Source organism: Triticum aestivum, chromosome 3D, assembly GCF_018294505.1.
Source record: "Triticum aestivum cultivar Chinese Spring chromosome 3D, IWGSC CS RefSeq v2.1, whole genome shotgun sequence".
Taxonomy (NCBI): Eukaryota; Viridiplantae; Streptophyta; class Magnoliopsida; order Poales; family Poaceae; genus Triticum; species Triticum aestivum.
The window spans coordinates 64,492,772-64,508,867 of NC_057802.1; the positions used below are offsets into that span (position 1 = coordinate 64,492,772).

Below are 16,096 nucleotides of genomic sequence, written 5' to 3' on the forward strand. Positions count from 1 at the left end.
CTCGTTACATTTCTGGCTGGAAAAAGGTCTAATGACCCCCGTACGTCGACGCCATGTTCACCATCCATCGACCCCTGTGTAAAACGGGAGGCAGATCGAAGAAGCGGCGTGCGAAAATCACCGCGGCGAATTAAAGTATTTCCGTCGCCGCAGGTGCGTGCCGCCCGCCCACCGGCCCCAAATACAAAGCGCCCTCGGCCCGTCCCCTTTTATAGCCCCCCCCGCCTCCTCCACCTCCCTCTCGTCCCCGTCCCATCCCACGCCTTCCCCAGCCTCCCTCCACGCTCCCTCGCGCGCAGGGGCTCCGGGCCGAGGACGCAAGCGCGCAACCGACTCGACTCACCCACCCACCCACCCCGACCGCGCGTTGGAGCTCCCCGCGGAACTCGCAGCCATGCTGTCCGCGCGCACCGCCGCCGCCGCGTCCCCCGCCGCCTCCCTGGTACGGACGTCTCCGCGCTCTCGCTCGCTCGTCCCGCTCTCGCGCCTCGCCGCTCGCTTCCGCTTCGAGTCGCGTGATTGCGCTGTGTTTACGGTGCTCTGGATGTTTGTGCGAGGAAGTAAGCTTCGTTTGTTTGTTTTGTCTGTGTTTTGCCTGACGCTGCAGTGGAAGCGCGGAGGTGGCGCGGGGGCCCGCGGGGACGGATGCACGAGCTGCCTGGAGGTGCGGAGGAGGGCCGCGGCGGTGACGGTCCGCGCGGCGCAGCCCAAGAGGGTCGAGGCGGTGGCGATGGAGTCGGCCGCCGAGACCGCGGAGGCCGAGAAGGAGGTGGCCGCGGCGGGCGGCGGCGTGGAGGACAAGTACGGCGAGGACAGGGCCACGGAGGAGCTGCCCGTCACGCCATGGGCCTTCTCCGTCGCGAGGTGAGCGGCGCGGATCGGATCGGATCGCTGGATCTGGGTGAGGCGGACGTTTCGATGGGTCGATCTGGGCGGGGATCGGTCCATTTGGGTTCGCTAGTTCACGGTTTCCTCCGCGTGTTGCCTTGCCTAAGCTTATACTACTACTAATATTTTAGTCCATTTTAGAACTTTTGACGTGCCTATAAGTCAGTATGCGTGTCTCGTTTGCTTGCATCACCTGAAACAAATCTGAAATGCGTAGTAGATTTCCGTGTGTGGGGCGCTCGGCAGCGGAAAGTAACTGTCCCTTTCTCCTGCTGGTGCAGCTCAGTTCAGCTGACTTTTGTTCTCTCCTCGCACCCAGTATGGGTCACCCGGTATTGTTGGAGTCGCCCAGCTGGTCGCGTTAAAATTTCAATTACTAGTATTTACTTTTACATTTCCAGTTTCACTTTAGCGAGAGAATATTATTGTTATAATTTAAAGCGGATCTGGGTTACCGCTGGGCGGATTTTGGGTAGGTTGTGAGTAGTTGAGCAAAACAACGAATTGGCTGTTTTGTTTTGGTTTCTTCTATTTTTTGCTTTCTTGTGGGTGGAGTATATTCTAATCTGGCAAAGAAGATAATCTGGCCCACAACAATATTTGTGTGTCTTGTTTTCTCCACTGCCCCTGACAGCGAAATTTGACTGCAAATTGATACTAAACTGACTACCGTATGGTAAACCAATATTCATCATGAAACTTCAGCAAGGGTAAACCAATATTTGCATGCAATTTTGTTATAGTTAGCTAAAAGCAATCAGAGAACGGTAACTTCAGCAAGGAAAGTCAAGTACCCAATTGACCACGAGAATTTGATAACACTTTACTGCCGTAAAATGTTTATTTGGTTGTAACTTCTAAGATTGTTTCATGTCAATGAACGGCCATGATTCGGTGCAGTGGATGAATATATTTTGGTCACTATGTTAAATCGAATGCTAATAGACCTTTTGTGCCACAGTGGTTACACCCTTCTGAGAGATCCGCATCACAACAAAGGACTGGCCTTTACCGAGAGGGAGCGGGACGCTCACTACTTGCGTGGCCTTCTTCCTCCAGGAGTTGTCTCCCAGGATCTCCAAGTATGTGGAACCATCACTAGCCAAAATAAGCTGTAAATCATTCTGGTCTTCTTTTTCGTAAGGTTTTCTTAATGTGTATGCAGGTGAAGAAGATCATGCACAACCTTCGCCAGTACAAGGTCCCGTTGCAGCGCTATGTGGCCATGATGGACCTTCAGGTAGCACAATTAGTCATGTTGATTCTATGAACTATAGATTTGTTCTTGTAAGAAGATTAGCTATGTGTAATGCAGCGAATTCCTTGTTGAAGATCTGATAAAACCCACACTGCATCAACGTAGTCAATTTGTTGCAGTTAAAATGATTTATTGATTGCAAAATTTGGCACAATGTTGTGTGATTTCAGGAGAGAAATGAGAGGCTTTTCTACAAGCTTCTAATTGATAACGTGGAGGAGCTGCTCCCTGTGGTTTATACACCAACTGTAGGTGAGGCCTGCCAGAAGTATGGGAGCATATTTAGGCGCCCACAGGGTCTGTATGTCAGCTTGAGAGACAAGTATGTTTGCCCAGCTTTTTCTTTTATCAAACTTGCAAGAATTATGTATTGCGTTTATCTTTGGGACTGATTGGAGGTGTATTGTAGGGGGAAGGTCATTGACGTGCTAAGGAACTGGCCTGAGAGGAACATTCAAGTTATTGTAGTCACTGATGGTGAGCGCATTTTGGGGCTTGGAGATTTGGGTTGTCAGGTATGCTTGTCTAATTAGCTTCTTACTTCAGGAACTGTGCTTATATATTGTTGAAATGATATCGTATAGGGAATGGGAATTCCTGTTGGCAAACTTTCTCTGTACACTGCCCTTGGAGGAGTTCGCCCGTCAGCTGTAAGTATTTACATATGTTTTAGTCTTCTTTAGTTATCCCAGTATATTTGCTATCAATAAGCTGCAAAAAAATCAAATAACTTCAATCTTTTTAATGTTCATTTTGCAGTGCTTGCCTATTACAATTGATGTTGGTACTAACAATGAGCAATTGCTCAATGACGAGTTCTACATCGGGCTTCGGCAAAGACGTGCTACTGGAGAGGTATGCACATGTACAAACTTTGCTTGGAGGAACTAAGACGTTATCAAAATAGCAAGCACTTAAAATCTGATATGTGCATTGTCCTTGATGGCAGGAGTATCATGAGCTCATGGAAGAGTTCATGGATGCTGTTAAACAAATATATGGTGAAAAAGTTCTCATCCAGGTCAGTTCAGACACCTAGTAAATTGCATGTTTATATGGTGATCATTTTGAATTATTATCACAATAATACTGGATTTCCTTTGTGCCAGTTTGAAGACTTTGCCAATCACAATGCGTTTGATTTGCTTGCGAAATATAGCAAGAGTCATCTTGTTTTCAATGATGATATCCAGGTTGGTGAACTACTTGTTTCAGTTTTATCACGTGCTACCGTTGTTCTGTTCTTCAGTATCTCTAATTCGCTTTATATTTCAGTTTGTTGCCTTCTGTGCTGAGATAAAATGTGTTGATTGCAGGGAACAGCATCTGTGGTCCTTGCAGGTCTGTTATCTTCGCTGAAGGTTGTCGGTGGAACCCTAGCAGAGCACACCTATTTGTTCCTTGGTGCTGGCGAGGTTAGTCAAAACTCCTCACGGTGTAATTTTTGCTGAACTGTTAAATTAGAATGCATTATCTGGAACACATCTGACGGTGCATTTTACTGCAGGCTGGAACTGGTATTGCAGAACTCATTGCTCTTGAGATTTCAAAACAGGTAACTGGCTCAGGCTTTCAAAATGTCAATGTGGCGTATATAGTTTTAATATCAATGCTACAGCTAAGTCATGCTGGTTTTGATTAATTTATAGACAAATGCTCCAATTGAAGAGTGCCGCAAGAAGGTTTTTCTGGTGGATTCGAAGGTATGGAGGCAAAGAAAGTTATATGTACGATATTGATTTTGAACACTGCAGCTGACAGACTGACACAATTTTATTCTATTATATATGTAGGGTTTGATCGTTAGTTCCAGAAAAAACTCCCTTCAGCCATTCAAGACATCTTGGGCACATGAGCGCGAACCTGTGACAACCTTGTTAGATGCCATCAAGGTAGTCATTCTTTATGTGCATTTAAGAATTCAATTCAATTAGTACTGATGCTTTCACTGGAAATTGTTCTGTTAAGGTTATATTTTATTGTATCTCCTAAAGTTCTTTTATTATCTCTGTAGTCCATCAGACCTACGGTGCTGATCGGGACATCTGGAGTAGGCAGGGCTTTCACTAAGGAAGTTATTGAAGCTATGGCTTCTTTCAACGAGGTAATTTGAATTTTGAACATTGTTGTTGTTCAAGTTGTAACTTTCTGGGATCAGTGAGACAGTTGAATAACTTCTGATCTAAAATTGTAAATGCAGAGACCTGTCATCTTCTCATTGTCAAATCCAACATCGCACTCTGAATGTACTGCTGAAGAAGCATACAAATGGACCCAGGTTAGTTTGCCAACATACACACAGAGCTGGCTGCAAATTTGTCGAAGTCAAAACATTTGATGTTAACTCATTTAATTATTGTGCTATCCTGTACCATATGAAATGCAGCAGAGCTTAATGAAAGACATTCCATGTTTGCTTTCTTCTTATACTTGTATATCTTCATAGCTAGTTCATCATAATTGGCACAAAAAGGGTTCACTAAAACATGCAAATGCATCTGCGTATTTGCAGGGTCGTGCAGTGTTTGCCAGCGGAAGTCCGTTTGACCCTGTGGAGTATGATGGAAAGATTCGTGTGCCTGGCCAGGTATTTTTCTTTTAATCTTTTCCAATGGGGGCAATCTTGCTGATATGAAGTCCTGCTTAGTCAAAATAATAGTTCTTCATACCTGATTGTCTGGGCTATGCACAACAGGCAAACAATGCTTACATTTTCCCTGGATTTGGCCTTGGTGTTGTAATTTCTGGAGCAATCCGCGTACATGAGGACATGCTTCTTGCTGCCTGTAAGTGCCTCTCATGAACATGTTATCCATGATTGCCTGCCAGTATGCCAAGCATTTCCTCAAAAATATTAACAATATTATGGAATGCTTATCAATGTTTCATGTGTTCAAACAGCGGAAACACTAGCTGCACAGGCCACTCAGGAGAACTTCGACAAGGGATCCATCTTTCCACCCTTCACCAACATCAGAAAGATATCTGCCCTCATCGCTGCTAGCGTGGCTGCAAAAGCCTACGAACTCGGTATGTTCTCCGACACCCTTGCCCCCCTTCAGGCCTCATGGAATACCTGTGCTTGACATTGCTCAAACTTTTTTCCGCAGGCCTGGCGACTCGCCTGCCGCGGCCGAGAGATCTGGAGAAATATGCGGAGAGCTGCATGTACACCCCTGTCTACCGCAGCTATCGTTAATGCAGTGGAGATCAATTTTGCAGTAATAAAACGCAAGGTCGCAGGATGCTGCGACGCTGTTGTTGTCTGTCGCTGTTCTTGCTGCTGCTGGAACTCGTATCTGTCTATACATATATGCCGTGTCTGTTGTAATGCTGTGGAAGAAGTTAAGCAAACTGTCTTGTGTACCAACGTTTGTTATTCGTGTAGGTTGAGTGTAACGAGTGTAATAAGGACACAGAGCTCTAGTTCTCAAGGTAATATGGCTAGTGCTCCTCGCCTTTTATCTCAACTGGGATCCTTGACCATATATGAAAATCAATGCAAATTAGCATGCACCAGTGAAGGAGTTAACTAATGGATGGTGTTAAAAGGTTTAGTCAAACGGGAAATATTTATAATATCAATATTGTCGAAAGAAAATACATCATTTGGTTTTGCATCAAAAACATTTTACCGCCGTGTAATTTTTGTGACACATAAACGTTTTATTGTGTGCTTAGAGCACTAAATGACTAAATCAAATCAATGGCTTGGATCTATTATCACGTGAAAAGGGGAGGTAAGAGGGAGCAATGCTAAAATTTACCATTCAACAACTGTAAGGTAGTATAAGCAACATCAAAAGTAATTATTAGGGCAACTCCAATGCACGACCCTAAATGAAAGTCCGTTTTGTCTGGATTTCGTTCAGTTTGGCAGAAACGGAAATGCCCGTCAAACGCACGACCCCAAACGGAAGTTCGTTTCGTCCAGATTTCGTCCGGTTTGGGCAGAAACGAACATGCCCATCCGCTTGCAGTCGTGCGGCCGTTGGTGCGCCCAACCGATCCGCCGCATCCCAAATTGTCCGTGTATTTGGACTTGAATTTTGACCCAAAATAAACCCAAATAAACGTTGCAAATAATTAAAAAACATTAATATAAACATCCACATGTCCACACGTCCATAGTAGCCAAGTTCAACACAGTTCTTAATTAAACAAACTTAAAAGACATACAAATTAAACTAGATAAGGCCCATCGCCGTCCGCCGTCGTCCTACTCATCGTCGTCACTGGTGAGGTCGACGTATGAAGGTGGCTGCCAGAGGTGGGCTGGCGGCCCCTGCCAGACCGGAGGCGCCCGCATCATCTCCTCCCATAGCTCCTGCTCCTGCTCTAATGACCGCGGCGGCGTAGGTGACCATGGCCCGACACCCACCGCGTCGGTCATCTCCGGCGCCGTGGACGGCCAGCTCCACCGCTGGCCCACAAAGCGCGGGTTCCACGCGGCGATGGGCAGCTCCTGCACCACCTCCTCCTGCATCTCCTCCTTGACGGCCATGTCCAGCTCAGGGATGGCGACGTCGCCGACAGCAGAGAGGGTCAACTGGGTTTCGAGGCCCTCCCATTGGCGCTCGTCGTGGGTGTTCATGGAGTCCTCCATGACCCGCCTCATGAGCTCAGCCTCCTCCTCCTCGGTCATGGGAGGTGTCCGTGGTGGGGATGGGGACGGAGATGGCGTCGGCGTGACGCCGCGCACATGCCTACGCCCGCGCATTTCAGGCGGGCTATCAACACGAACATGACGCAGGCAACACGTGCTCGGAGGACGACTGGCAAAAGATGATTGCCGTCGCAGGTCGTGCTCATCGCGGAGCCACGTATCCCACAACGGCGAATCAATGGCGTACCTGCGGTCGTAGAGCAGATCCGGTGGCAGGTGGGCGCGGCCGCTCACATGCACTGGTGGGATTGGCACGCAATCTGTGGAGAGATGCCAATTGTTGGGGAGGTGAGCACCTCCCCACGACAATGGCATCGCCATCTCCCAATAGCGCCGACAGATGTCTACGTTGCGGGGCGGTCGGTGATGCGATGGCAAACGCCCGTGGTGAGGGCGGCGCAGACATGTTGGAGTGGCGACAATGGGAGGAGGAGCCGGTTGTCGGTTCTAAATCCGGCGTACCTCATAGTAGGGGTCCTAAGCTAGGCGTCTTGGAGCGATGGTAACACGAACACATGATTTTACTCAGGTTCGGGCTCTCTCGAAGAGATAATACCTACGTCCTCCTTTTGATTGTATTCATATGGGGTGTAGTACAGAGTACATGTATCTACCACGAGATTGTTCTAATGAATATGAGTTGCCCTAATGACTAGCCTGGCCTCAGTTTATATAATACACCAGACGCCTAGGGTTTAGGAGAGTCCTCTGATACGTCTCCAACGTATCTATAATTTTTATGAAGTATTCATGCCATGCTTACAATAATTTTATATGATTTGATTAGAACTAAGCCGGACTGGTGCAGTTTTCAGCAGAATTGCCGTGGTGTTGTTTTTTGTGCAGAAATAAAAGTTCTCGGAACGAGCTGAAAATTTACGGAGAATATTTTTGGAAAATATAAAAAATACTGGAACGAAAAGATATCGGAGAGGAGTCCCGAGGCCACCAAAAGGGTGGAGGGCGCCCCCTAGGGCGCGGCCCCCGTCCTTGTCGTCGCCTCGTGGGCCCCCTTGACTTGTCCCCGACGCCAACACCTCCTATAAATCCCAAAACCTCCAGAAATAAACCTAGATTGGGAGTTCCGCCGCCGCAAGAGTTTTTAGCCACGAAAAACCAATCGGGAGCCCGTTCCAGCATCCTGCCGGAGGGGAAAACTATCACCGGTGGCCATCTTCATCATCCCGGCGCTCTCCATGACAATGAGGGAGTAGTTCACCATCGGGGCTGAGGGTATGTACCAGTAGCTTTGTGTTTGATCTCTCTCTCCCTCTCTCTCTCGTGTTCTTGATTTGGCACAATCTTGATGTACCGCGAGCTTTGTTATTATAGTTGGATCATATGGTGTTTCTCCCCCTCTACCTTCTTGGGATGAATTGAGTTTTACCTTTGAGGTTTCACTATTATCGGATTGAATACTATTATGAATTTGAGAACACTTGATGTATGCTTGCGTGGGATACTCGTGGTGACAATGGGGTATTATATTGATTCACTTGATGTATGTTTTGGCACTCAACTCGCGGATTCCTGAGGTGACATTGGGGTAATCTATGCATAGGGGTTGATGCACGTTTTCGTCCTTATTTCTCCGGTAGGAATCTTGGGGCACTCTTTGAGGTTCTTTATGTTGGATTGAATATTATAAATCTGAAGTTGTTTGATGCATATCGTATCATTGACCCACGGATACTTGTGGTGACATTGGAGTATCTAGGTGACATTAGGGTTGATTGATGTGTGTCATATGGTGTTATTTTACTATGAACTCTAGGGCTGTTTGTGACACTTATAGGAATAGCCCAATGGATTGATCGGAAAGAATAACTTTGAGGTGGTTTCGTACCCTACAAGCAATTTCATCTTATGTTCGCCGCGACAGGAACTTTGGAGTGACTTTTGTCGCACGTTGAGGGATTGCCATATGATCTAATTATGTTATCATTGTTGAGAGAACTTGCACTAGAGAAAGTATGAACCCTAGGCCTTGTTTCTAAGCATTGCAATACCGTTTTCGCTCACTTTTGTTACTAGTTACCTTGCTGTTTTTATATTTTCAGATTACAAAAACCTATATCTACCATCCATATTGCACCTGTATCACCATCTCTTCGCCGAACTAGTGCACCTATACAATTTACCATTGTATTGGGTGTGTTGGGGACACAAGAGACTCTCTGTTATTTGATTGCAGGGTTATTTGAGAGAGACCATCTTCATCCTATGCCTCCCACAGATTGATAAACGTTAGGTCATCCACTTGAGGAAAATTTGCTACTATCCTACAAAACTCTGCGCTTGGAGGCCCAACACGAGTCTACAAGAAGAAGGTTGTGTAGTAGACTTCAAGCTATTGTGTGGCACCATTGCTGGGAGGCTAGGTAAGCGGCACTCACACCCCATCAACTAAGCTGTTTTCTGGCGCCGTTGCCGAGGAGGTGAGTGCTTGAAGGTATATCTTTAGATCTTGCAATCGAATCTTTTAGTTTCTTGTCTTATCAGTAGTTTAGTCTATAAAAGAAAACTACAAAAAAAATTGTAATTGAGGTTGCCTCATATGCTTCATCTTTTTAATGTCTTTCGTGAAAATAAGGATTCCGATAATTGTGCCAAAGTGTTAGAAGAAGAGTTCTATAAAATGTTTGGCATAAAATATTTGAATGATGAGCATGATTGCAATGTTGTTAGTATGAATTCTTTGAATATCCATGATGCTAAAGATATGCAAAACTACAAGCTTGGGGATGCTATGTTTGATGAACATGATATTTTTAGTCCCCAAGTTTTGATGAGCCAATTTATTATGATGAAAGCATGCCTCCTATTTATGATGAATATGTTGATGAAAGTGGGTTTGGAAGAGTGTCAACTTTAGATAATAATTATCCTACTATTTTGGAGGGTGTTGAATCTTATTGTTATAATTATGAAAGTGGATTTGGAGAGGTCATGACTTTATTTAGTAATGATTCCACTATCTTGGAAGAGGTTTCAATTGATGATGATGACAACAAAGCTGCTACTTATGATGATTATTGTGATGACACTTATGTTATAAAAATTAGTGATGATTATATTTATGAAGCTTGTCATAATTATGATTACCCTTTTACTGAACATTATTCTTTTAATGTGGAAACAATTTATAGTATTCGAGTTTCTTATGATACTCCCACTATTCCGAATGAGAAGAGTTGTGCTTATGTGGAGAGTAGTAAAATTTCTATGCTTATGGATCATGAAAACAATGCTTTATGTGATGGTTATATTGTTGAATTCATTCATGATGCTACTGAAAATTATTATGAGAGAGGAACATATGCTTTTACATATCTCAATAATATTAAGTTTCCTCTCTACGTGTTGAAAGTTTTGAAGTTATGCTTATTTTACCTTCCTATGCTAGTTGATTCTTGCTCCCATAAGTTGGTTGCTCAAAAAATCCCTATGCATAGGAAGTGGGTTAGACTTAAATGTGCTAGTCATATTCTTCATGATGCTCCCATTATGTTTCAATTTATCTTTTATGTGAGCATCATTGATATCATCATGCTTAGCTAGAAAGGCATTAAAGAAAAGCGGTTGTTGGGAGACAACCCAACATTTATACCTACTGTTTTAGTGTGTTCACATGATTATGCTACTGTAGTAATCATGTTTTATAGTTTTTGTTTCAATAAAGTGCCAAGTAGGACCTTTTGGATGGCTTACGGTGATAGTTGATTTGATCTTGCTGTAAAACAGAAACTTTTGCGCTCAGGAAAACAATTCTCATTTTTAACAGAAGCGTGATAAAATACTGATTCTTTTTGCAAAAGATTAATAAAAAAATTCTCAGGTTGTCCTAATTTCATAATTGTTGGAGTTACAGAAGTATCCGAGAGTTACAAATTACTACAGACTATTCGGTTTTTGACAGATTCTGTTTTCTATTTGTTGTTTGCTTATTTTGATGAATCCATGAGTAGTATCGGAGGGTATGAACCATGGAGAAGTTGGAATACAGTAGATATTACATGTAACATCCCAAATTTTCAATTTGAAATGTTATGCATTAGATCATCATTGCATATCATATTTCTATTTGCATTTTGGTTGATCCTAGAAATTCTACGCAACTCAAGGACCCACGGAGAGAGTTGGTGATTTCGTTATTTTCATATTCGAGTTTTTCTCGAATTTTGAAAAGAGGATCGTTTGATTTTAATTATTTTTCTCTGAAATATTTCTTTTATTAAAAATAAAAGAGAGAGAGGATAAAATGACTTCCTCAAAATAAAAATATATCAGAGATTTAATATTAAAATCAAATAAGATTTTTATTCGGAGTTTTGTCGCTATTTTATTTGAATTAGGAAAAACATGCATTTTTCAAAATTGCATTTTAGGCCCAAATAAATGTTCCCCTTGTCCGGCCTATTTTTAGAGGACGGGGAAAATTTATTTTGGGATTTTTGGAGTCCATTTAGTATTTCTTTTCTTTCCTTTTCTGCACGTCGGAATTATTTAAAAAAAAGTCAGACCGACTTCGGGCCGTACCCGGCCAGGACTCTTCGGGCCGGCCCCTTTATAAGCCGCCGCCCGCACCCCGCAGCCCACCAGCCCCGCCACCCAAACCCTAACCCTAAGCCGCCGCCGTCGCGCCGCACGCCGCCGCCGCCCCGCGCCGCCGCCCGCCGCCGCCGCACGCCCGCGCCGCCCCGCCGCCCGTCGCCGTCGACCACCGCCGCCGGAGCCGCCGCGCCGCCGCCCGCCGGAGTTCGAGGTAGCCGTCGTTTTTTTTAAAAACCAATCGGTTTTATTTCATAAACCCTACTTTTCGTTTTTATTTAGATCGGTTCGGTTATTTTATCGGTTTAGTTATTTAGCGGACGTTCGTCCGTACGTTCGTTTTAACGAATGGTTTTCACCGTTTAGCCGCAGACAGCGAACGCTCGTTCGTTAGCCTGTTCGTCCGTTTTTGTTTTTCTCGGGTTTTCCGCGATTATTTTCGATCGCGATTTCTGATTCGACTTTCGTTCTAGTATAACTTTTCGCTCGTTTATCGGAATCAGGCGATTCAAGCGCCTAGAGTTTCGTCTCGAAACCCTCATTTTGTTTAACCAACCTAAACAAGTTTTTGCTACTGTAAAATTTGACTTTAGTCCAGATTAGTAAACGAAGCTTGTTTCTTTCGCTGTTTGAGTTTTGTTGCTTCGTTTGATTTGATTCTTTTTGCAAACCGGAGTTCTTAAGTTGAACTTTCTGGTTAGATCTCTTATTTGAGTTTTACCTGTGCCCTTGCTTGTTTGCTTATTGTATGTATGTTTGTTTGCGATAGAGTACCCGGAGTGTGAAGCGTGCTACTACGAGTCTCTAGGTTTCGCGGATCATCAGCAAGGCAAGTAACACTTTGATCATACCTCTTTACTACCCAGTTTTACTGCATTAGATCAATCCCCAAACAATTGCATGGTTAGGATCTGAATTAAATTGTGGGTTGGGAAGTAGCTGAGGTAGTACCTATTCACCTGTTTATTATCAAACCCTGGGAGTTACTTCTACGTTATGATTATATTGCTATGCTATGCTCATAGACGTGGATTGGGTTTGAGTGTATTCATGACAGATGTGAGATTGTTAATTAATGGTTAACTTAAGGTGGCAACTTAAATACACATCTGGGTGGATTGAGGCACCTGGGGTACCTAGTGATTGCCTGTATTTTTGGAAATCCCGGGGTACCGTGTGATTCTCCTATGGACCGCCACCCAGGCTCAAAGGGATCATGAGATTATTCATACTAGAAACTTCCGTATGCAGCCACAAGCTATTATGGGCTCTAGCATGGTTGATTAAGTCGTGTGAACTCTTACAGTGGTAGACTAGCAGATGTAGGGGATGTAGGTGGTACGGTCTACCCATCGTAAGGTGCTAACGCTTCTGAAAGACTGTGTCTCGGTCATCCGTTTCTTAAACATCATGTAGTGCGAGAAATCAAACGGAGGAGATCGAGTCTTGTGGGGAAAAGTGCGCAATCTTCTGCAGAGTGTACAAACTAATCATGGTTAGCCGTGTCCCCGGTTATGGACATCTTGAGTATCTGGTTCTTGGATTATCATGTTGATCTCATCACTACTTAATTAATTTGATGGGTTGTTAATGATTACTTTTAATTGGGATTGAGAGGGGGTTTACCTTCTCAATGTTTTCAACAAACTTTGTAGTTATATAAAACTTATTCCTTTGCAGTAGGGAAAAATTGGCTTTTCACAAAACATATTAACCCTACAGCCTCCACCAGCCATATATGCATGTAGTGATAGCATTATTCTGTTCATTATCCTTTTGTGTTACTTTGCCAGCATATTCCATGTGCTGACCCGTTTTTGGGCTACAACGTATCATGTTGCAGACTTTTCAGACGACAAGTAAGGAGCCTTAGGTCGTGGTCTTTCACTCAGTGATGCCGTTGGAGTTGATGGACTCACTTTATCTTCCAAGCCTTCCGCTGTTATCGTATTAGATGGCCTTAAGCCATATTTATTGTAATAAGCTCTCTTTTGAGACATTCGATGTAATAAGTGTGTGATTGCTACTCTGTTATAAATTCTTCAAGTACTGTGTGTGTCAGCATTACCGATCCAGGGATGACACTTATGCACAGAGATCCGACTGTTTGAGGTCTGGTCGCTACATTACACCAATATAAATAAAGAATGAGTTCACAACAGTACCAAAAGTGGTGATTTATTTTCTTATACTAACGGAGCTTATGAGATTTTCTGTTGAGTTTTGTGTTGTGAAGTTTTCAAGTTTTGGGTGAAGTTTCGATGGACTACGGAATAAGGAGTGGAAAGAGCCTAAGCTTGGGGATGCCCAAGGCACCCCAAGGTAATATTCAAGGACAACCAATCATCTAAGCTTGGGAATGCCCCGTATGGCATCCCCTCTTTCGTCTTCGTTCATCGGTAACCTTACTTGGAGCTATATTTTTATTCACCACATGATATGTGTTTTGCTTGGAGCATCATTTTATTTTATTAGCATTTGCTTGCTGTTTGAATAAAATATTAAGATTTGAAATACTTAAATAAAGAGAGTACTCACATAGCTAAATAATTATTCGACTACTCATTGATCTTCACTTATATCTTTTTGGAGTAGTTTGTCATTTACTCTCGTTCTTCACTTATATCCCATGAGTAAATGGTTGAATGAATTGAATATCATAAATCTGAATTTATATATGTTTCATATGCTTATCCCATGGGGAGTAATGACTTCACATATAAGAAGTAGAGGTGGTAAATTTATTGAAAGTTAGCAAACATAGTATTGGTCACTTGAACAATTCATGAAAGAATACTGAAGAAAGAGAGATTTCACATATAAATATACTATCTTGGACATCTTCTATGATCGTGAGCCCCATTAATTATTTTCAAACTTCATCAAATTAGTTGAAGTTGGACAAGGAAGACAACTTAATGAGTTATGTTTGGATGTATTTGTATAGAAGTTATATTGTTATAGATCCTTCAAAATGTGGTGCTTGCTTTTTAGAATCTTTTGATAGCCAACATTTCTGTACTAAGTAGAGATACCACTTGTGCATCCAAAAAACCAAGTTTCTTCCATGAGTCTCCACCATATCTACCTATATGCGGTATTTATCTGCCGTTCCAAGTAATTTTGCATGTGCCAAACTCTAAACCTTCAAATAATAATATGTTTTGTATGCCCGAATCGCTCATGTAGCGACTAGGGGCTGTCAGTATCTTCCATGCTAGGTGGGTTATTCTCACGATGAGTGGACTCCTGATACGTCTCCAACGTATCTATAATTTTTTATTGTTCCATGCTATTATATTATCTGTTTTGGATGTTTATGGCTTTATTAAACACTTTATATTATTTTTGGGACTAACCTATTAACCGGAGGCCCGGCCCAAATTGCTGTTTTCTTGCCTATTTCAGTGTTTCGAAGAAAAGGAATATCAAACGGAGTCCAAACAGAATGAAACCTTCGGGAGAGTTATTTTTGGAATGGAAGCAATCCAGGAGACTTGGAGTAGACGTTAGGGAAGCTTCGAGGTGGCCACGAGGCAGGGAGGCGCGCCTTTCCCCCTGGGCGCGCCCCCACTGATAATCCCCAAGTGCAAGGAATCATCGTAGCAATTTCCAAAGGTGGAAGTGATAAGTATGGAGTGTCGAACCCACAAGGAGCTAAAGGTAAGATCAATATTCTCTCAAGCCCTATCTGCCACTGATACGACTCTACGTACACCGAACGTTTGCTTCCAACTAGCAACGAGAAATAAGACTACGTTGTGGGTATGAAGTGGATAACTTTGTATGATATCGGAGATCTAAAATATAAAAGTAGGTGTTGTTATCATAAAGTTAGAATATATTACTAAATAATATAAATAGCGAGTGTGGAATAATGGTGTATCGGTGTGCGGAATTGTCCTAGGCAATTGTTAACAAGACCGGTAATCACTACTGCAGTTTCATATGAGGGAGAGGCATAAGCTAACATACTTTATCTACTTGGATCATATGCACTTATGATTGGAACTCTAGCAAGCATCCGCAACTACTAAAGATCATTAAGGTAAAACCCAACCATATCATTAAAGTATCAAGTCCTCTTTATTCCCATACGCAACAACCCCCTTACTCGGGTTTGTGTTTCAGTCACTCACGCAACCCACTATAAGCGAATCATAAACGTATTGCAACACCCTACAACGGGGATCCCTCACGCTTGCGCGACACGGAGGGCACCATAGGACAGCACCAAAGTAAAACATACAACTCATACCAATCTAGATCATCAATCAACCCAAAGACAAAAGATATCTACTCAAAACATCATAGGATGGCAACACATCATTGGATCATAACATGTGGCATAAAGCACCATGTTCAAGTAGGGATTACAGCGGGGGGTGCGGGAGAGTGGACCGCGTAAAAGAGATGAGGATGGTGATGATGATGGTGATGTTGATGAAGACGATCACCGTGGCGATGATTCCCCTCCCGATGGAACTTCGGCGCCACCGGAAGAGAGGAGGAGAGGTTCTCCCCCTTGTGCTTCCTCCTCCATGGCCTCCCCCCTAGATGGGGAAAGGTTCTCCCTCTGGTCCTTGGCCTCCATGGCGATGATGGCCTCTCCGGGATACTCCTCCATGGCCACCGGTGATGATGGCCCCCTCCGACAGGGTGCCAGAGAGGGCCTAGATTGATTTCTCGTGGCTACAGAGGCTTGCGGCGGCGGAACTTCCGATCTGGGTTAA

The 16,096-nt window shown here is 43.6% G+C and overlaps 1 protein-coding gene across 1 annotated transcript; it reads left to right on the plus strand.

Moving 5' to 3' along the window:
- Positions 1-232: 232 nt before the first annotated feature.
- LOC123077443 (NADP-dependent malic enzyme, chloroplastic) lies at positions 233-5,665 on the plus strand. Its single transcript, XM_044499722.1, has 20 exons — positions 233-442; positions 608-864; positions 1,850-1,970; positions 2,054-2,128; positions 2,317-2,468; positions 2,556-2,661; positions 2,731-2,796; positions 2,906-3,001; positions 3,096-3,167; positions 3,256-3,339; positions 3,463-3,561; positions 3,654-3,701; positions 3,796-3,849; positions 3,940-4,038; positions 4,161-4,250; positions 4,347-4,424; positions 4,659-4,733; positions 4,842-4,932; positions 5,048-5,176; positions 5,257-5,665. The coding sequence occupies exons 1-20, from the start codon at positions 395-397 to the stop codon at positions 5,343-5,345; spliced, it is 1,929 nt and encodes a 642-aa protein (XP_044355657.1). The 5' UTR covers positions 233-394; the 3' UTR covers positions 5,346-5,665.
- Positions 5,666-16,096: the final 10,431 nt, after the last annotated feature.

Coding starts and splice junctions, on each gene's coding strand:
- LOC123077443 (XM_044499722.1), top strand. CDS start 395: ATGCTGTCCGCGCGCACCGCCGCCGCCGCGTCCCCCGCCGCCTCCCTG. Junction 3,702..3,795: donor CTCTTGAGATTTCAAAACAG/GTAACTGGCTCA, acceptor ATTAATTTATAG/ACAAATGCTCCAATTGAAGA. Junction 4,251..4,346: donor CTATGGCTTCTTTCAACGAG/GTAATTTGAATT, acceptor TTGTAAATGCAG/AGACCTGTCATCTTCTCATT.